Source organism: Brassica rapa, chromosome A03 (genome assembly GCF_000309985.2).
Source record: "Brassica rapa cultivar Chiifu-401-42 chromosome A03, CAAS_Brap_v3.01, whole genome shotgun sequence".
Lineage (NCBI taxonomy): Eukaryota > Viridiplantae > Streptophyta > Magnoliopsida > Brassicales > Brassicaceae > Brassica > Brassica rapa.
The window spans coordinates 645,088-651,087 of record NC_024797.2 but is presented as its reverse complement, the minus strand read 5'-3'; the positions used below and the strand labels follow the sequence as shown (position 1 = coordinate 651,087).

The 6,000-nt window shown below is 27.1% G+C and overlaps 1 protein-coding gene and 1 long non-coding RNA gene across 2 annotated transcripts; both read left to right on the top strand.

The window, feature by feature from the left end:
* The first annotated feature begins 400 nt into the window (after positions 1-400).
* LOC117133085 lies at positions 401-2,459 on the top strand. Its single transcript, XR_004456928.1, has 2 exons — positions 401-535; positions 934-2,459. It is a non-coding gene; the product is annotated as an uncharacterized LOC117133085 (long non-coding RNA).
* Positions 2,460-2,916: 457 nt separating this feature from the next.
* On the top strand, positions 2,917-4,877 carry LOC103855550 (S-protein homolog 21). The gene is made up of 2 exons (XM_009132546.2): positions 2,917-3,837; positions 4,010-4,877. Exons 1-2 carry the CDS (start codon positions 3,601-3,603, stop codon positions 4,193-4,195), a joined length of 423 nt encoding a protein of 140 aa, XP_009130794.1. The 5' UTR covers positions 2,917-3,600; the 3' UTR covers positions 4,196-4,877.
* Positions 4,878-6,000: the final 1,123 nt, after the last annotated feature.

The following is a 6,000-nucleotide window of genomic DNA, read 5'->3' as shown; positions in this document are numbered from 1 at the left end:
TTGGACAGAAGCAAATGTGTTGGGCTTTTAATTTTTGAAACCCACTAAAAACAATTTAAAAAAGAAATGGAATGTTTTGTAATTAATAGAAAAATTCAGGGGCAGATTCATAAGAAGTATTCTGCTTTAATAGTATAGATTACTTTTGTTTGAAAAAGACTAAAAACAACGAAGACATTGTAAACGCAAAAGAAAACTACTGTATTTTACCACTGACGTCCACAGATATTACATCTCACCTGCATTGATGAATTATATTGGACTTCTTCCTATATATATAGTTAAGACATACATCTAAAACCATTCCAATCATTAAGTACCGGACAAATAAATCAATTTGGGATACAAAGGCAAACGCCCTCATAAACACCAGCATAACGATTGCAAATAACGTGATTGTTTGGTGGGCATCCATTACGAACACAGTCACGGACTCCTGTACATATGTTTCCAATAAGAAGGTCACAAGTACACCTGCGGTTTTTACATACTGTATGTGTATATCCTCTGCAACCACGAGGATCACAGTCTTCAGGTTTGTTACACTGATACCGACCTTCACTCTTCATTATCATGCATGTATGTATAAACCAGATCAGATTATACCAGATGATTGTCATTCCGTTCAGTTTGTCTTTATGAATAAGAAACCTGAACTACTGGGAATATTTTTGCTACTTATACTTCATCAGAGGAAAGAGGACTGAAAAAGAGCAAAATATTCATTTTCTTTGTGCTTGATTCATCTAAAATATTTACAGATTCATCTATTTTCTCTGGTCATGATTTGTCAGAAGAAGTCTATCTTGGAGCAATGGAATATTGCAACTAAAATTATGGAAACACATTTATATTATATCACTTCTTATAAGCTAAAATTATGTAAATAAAATGAACATGATTATTCAATATTCTTTTTTCGGAAATTTACAGATATTTCAACACAACAAACGAAAATGTGAAATTTCACTCAAATGATCAAATCAATCAGTTTATAACACTACCAGACATCGGTTCTTGTAAACCGAAATCGTCTGAAGCAACTGGAACCGAGCGGTTATGTTGATATTCTTCATCATCATCTTCTTGATCTACTTCATGTTCTGATTCAGAGCAATTATCAATCTCCTTCTCAGGTATGTCGTGCTGTACACTCTCAGGTAGCTTTGTGTTCTGGTTCCCTATAGACATTTCCAAATTCTCTCTTCTAACAACGTTCAACACTATACCATTGCTCGTTCTCGCTGGCTGTAGAAAATCACCTTCAGTAACTGTTATGCTTGAAGTGTTTGCAGCTGGAGAACTGGGGCTGCTACTAAATCCTCTGGTCAATGCAATGTCGACATCAAGACTCCGAACGAAATCAATGAACTTATTAGCAGAAGCTGTTCTCATCAAAGGTCCACCAGTTCTTGTCCAAGAACTCAACTCCACGCTCTCCGTTTCACTATCACTCAAGTTCCTGCCCGAAGACGCGTGCAGATTACTCTCAGCGACCAAGTCATCAAGAGAACCAGTAGAGTTCTCTCTGGCAATAACGTTCCAAGAAGGGATTCTTTTAGAAGCATTGAACCAAGTGGAGTAGTGGTTGAAGCCAAACCGTGATGAGAGGAAGCTGCTCTCTCGGCGCTTCTCTTGAGCCTACGCATATGGTTGAGGACAGCTCCTCACTTTGTGTTGACTCGTTCAGTTTACAAGTGGAAACACACAAAACGGAGCTGTGTTCGGGATTATGATATAAAACATTTTGTTGAGGATACTTCTTTTTATTATATAAGCTCTGATATGATAAAAATCTGGAGAAGAGAACAAACACTTACTTTTGGGCTTTGATGTCTGTTTGAAGATTTGTTGGCCGTTTGTTCGGCTCTGATGTCTGTTTGCAGTATTATACGTAAGATATTGCGTAACACATTAACTTGATTCTTGTTGGCGGTTAACAGTGATTTAACCTGGAACCGTGATTAGAGATAACCTGTGTGGATTAAGTTGTCGAACAAAATTGTTTGGAAAAAGTAATTACTTTTATATTGTATCAAAAGATAGTAATGGTAGCCAAATCGATACTATTATTTGCGAAGTAAAATTTTGCAACGGAGCTCTCACATTAAAAGTTATAGCGGTTAATATTGTTTATACCCTTAATGAATAATTATATAAATTAGTCAAAAAATAAAAACGAATTTCAAGTCTATCTGATTAAAATCTATACTATTATTTGCGAAGTAAATTTTCGGAATCGAGTTCTCACGTTTAAAGTTAAAGTGATTAAATTTTTTATACCCTTAATGAATAAAATGTATAAATAAATTAAAAAATAAAAACAAAATTTTAATTTATTTGATTAGATAATTGATTAAAATTAATAATAGTACGAATTATCCAAAATCTGAAAATATAATTGATTAAAATTAATAATAGTAAGAATTATCCAATATCTGAAAATATAATTTAAAAAAGAGATAATTTCTATATATATTGTATTGTTATCTGAAAAAGTCTTTTAGTTAAAAGTTTAAAACATAATTATATAACTAAAGTTAAATTTTTGGAATCGAGCTCTCACGTTAGAAGTTAGAGTGGTTAATATCGTTTATATCCTTAATAAATAAAATGTATAAATTAATTAAAAAATAAAAATGAACTTTTAATTTATTTGATTAGATAATTGATTAAAATTACTAATAGTAAGAATTATCAAAAATTTAAAAATATAATTAAAAAAAAGAAGATAATTTCTATATATATTGGATTGTTATCTGAAAAAGTATTTTAGTTAAAAGTTAAAAACTTAATTATATAACTAAATATCAATCAAATAAAATTCTTAATTATATAGTTAAAAATAGAATATTGAATTATCCAAAATCTAAAAATACAACTAAAAAAAGATAATTTCTATATATATATATATTGTATTGCTATCTGAAAAAAGTATTTTAGTAAAAAGTTAAAAAACATAAATTATAGAATTAAAAGTAGAATATTGAATTATTTTAAAATTTATTTTAGTATAATGTATATAGTGTACAAATAACTTTTCAAAAATTTATGAAATGTTTAAGTTCGCATCGCGGACAAAACACCTAGTAAATTAGTAAGGCATAATCTATTAATCTAATGATATTAGTATATTACGTTTAATTAATGTCCACGATTATGAAATATCATAAGATTGAAAGTCATACACTTCAAGTCATGGTCCAATAAATACAAAATGAAACTCTATCTATAGGATACAATCTAAATTAGGATTATTCTATAGTAAAACTAGATATACAAGTTGATATATACATCATTATTTCGTAAGTAAAAAAGGTATAATAATAATTGATAACAACCAAAATAATGTTTAAAATATAGAAAATCTAGTAAAAATATTTGATAACATCCAAAATAATCTTTAAAATATAGAAAATAATCTAAATGTGATTACTGTTCTTTCAATTATTGACTGCATTCGTGATTATTTTTGAACAGACAGATTTGTAAAAGCAAACTTTTCATATGAAATATTAAAATATTAAAAAATTAAAAAAATATGGAGTTTATTTTTGTATATATACATGTATTCATTCATATACGAAAGTTTATACAAAGATGAGGGAAATTCTAGTATTTTTCCTGATCGTCTTCATCTCAATCCACAGAATAGACTCTATCCTACTCTTTAGGCATTTTAACATTGATATTCAAAATAAACTTGCAGCTAACCAAATGGTCTATTGTAGAGACAAAAATACATTATCCAAATTTGAATTTCTTCGCTTCAAGACCGTAATGGAAGTTAAATTCATAATCTACCCAAAAACTTTGATATGGTGCAACTTATGGAAGGTATAATTTGCTATAATTTATATTTTTTGTTCATTAGATTTGTCTTTTTTTTTTTTAAAGCAAGACTTGTCTATTTTCAATAATCCAAACTTATAATATTTAGACTATTTTATAACGCTATATATATATTATGTTATTCCATATATACACACACATATATATATTTATGCAGGGACCTGATTATGTGCATCATATACGATTTAATGCATTTATTAAGACTGAGGATTTCATACATGACTTATGTGGGGGTATGAAGCCTAATGTGTGTTTCTGGCAAGTGCAAGATGACGGAGTATGGTTACGTCATAATCCAAGCGGTACCCTTAGGCTTATGCATGAATGGGGTGATAAAGTTTGACCTATGAATTTATTTTTTATTTTCTGATATGTTGTCATTATTTATCGAGATTTGTTATTACATTTAAACTATAATAAACGTAAAATATATTAAGGAAAATTTATGTTTAGGTCAAAGATAAAAGTGAGTTTTTCTATCAACGGATAAAAGTGAGTCTAAAAATTAATATGTGTAGTAAAGTTGTTTTGTTTATTTATCATCTCACAATTGGCTATTGTTTTAGTTTATGAAAAGAAACCTGAACTATTGGGGCATATTTTTGTAATTATATTTAGTCAAAGGAGGTGGGAGGTGAAAAGGAAGAAAAACAAAATGTAACTAGTAATACTCATTTCTTTGTTATTGTCTTAATTTATTGCCTATCTTAGATCAAAAGAATATTTGCAAATAAACTCAAAATTAGGTCAAAGAAACATGTATTAATTAATATTTACATATATCTATCTATCTATACTATTTGCGAAGTAAAATTTTGCAACAGAACTCTCACGTTAAAAATTAGAGCGGTTAATATCGTTTATACCCTTAATGAATAAAACGAAATTTTAATTTATTTGATTAGATAATTGATTAAAATTAATAATAGTAAGAATTATCTAAAATCTGAAAATATAATTTAAAAAAAAAAGATAATTTCTGTAAATATTGTATTGTTATCTGAAAAAATCTTTTAGTAAAAATTTAAAAATATGAATTATATAACTAAATATTAATTAAATAAAATTCTTAATTATATAATTAAAATAGAATATTGAATTATCCAAAATCTAAAAATATAATTAAAAAAAGATAACTTAAATTTTTGGAATCGAGCTCTCACGTTAAAAGTTAGAATGGTTAATATCGTTTATACTCTTAATTAATAAAACAAAATTTTAATTTATTTGATTAGATAATTGATTAAAATTAATAATAGTAAGAATTATCCAAAATCTGAAAATATAATTTAAGAAAGAGATAATTTCTGTAAGTATTGTATTGTTATCTGAAAAAATCTTTTAGTAAAAAGTTAAAAACATGAATTATATAACTAAATATTAATCAAATAAAATTTTTAATTATATAATTAAAAATAGAATATTGAATTATCTAAAATCTAAAAATATAATTTAAAAAAGATAATTTCTCTATATATATATTATATTATATTATGTTATATAAATATTGTATTGTTATCTGAAAAAATATTTTAGTAAAACGTTAAAAACATAAATTACATAATTAAATATTAATCAATTTTTTTAAATTATATAATTAAAAATATAATATTAAGTTATTTTAAAATTTATTTTAGTATAATAAATAGTGTACAGAGAACTTTTCAAAAATTATTAAAATGTTTAAGTCCGCATCGCGAGCAAAACACCTTGTAATTAATTATTTAGCGCCTAAAAAGAAATGACAAATTTTTGGAAAACTTACATGAAGAAACTAGAAGAAGAATGAAGAAAACAATTAACCCTCTCTAAAGGCAAAAGAAAATTATTTTAACACTGACGTCCACAGATGTTACATCTCACATGCATTGATGGATTTTGAATTATGTTAGACTTCTTCTTATATAATTAATACATACATTTAAAACCATCGTATCATTAGGTACCGGACAAATAAATCCTATTATATACTAGTTAATACATACATTTAAAACCATCGTATCATTAGGTTCCGGACAAATAAATCAATTTGGGAATTGGGATACAAAGGCAAACGCCCTCATAAACGCCAGCATGACGATTACAAATAACGTGATTGTTTGGTGGGCATCCATTACGAACACAGTCACGGACTCCTGTACATAAGTC

Coding starts and splice junctions, on each gene's coding strand:
- LOC103855550 (XM_009132546.2), top strand. CDS start 3,601: ATGAGGGAAATTCTAGTATTTTTCCTGATCGTCTTCATCTCAATCCAC. Junction 3,838..4,009: donor TATGGTGCAACTTATGGAAG/GTATAATTTGCT, acceptor ATATTTATGCAG/GGACCTGATTATGTGCATCA.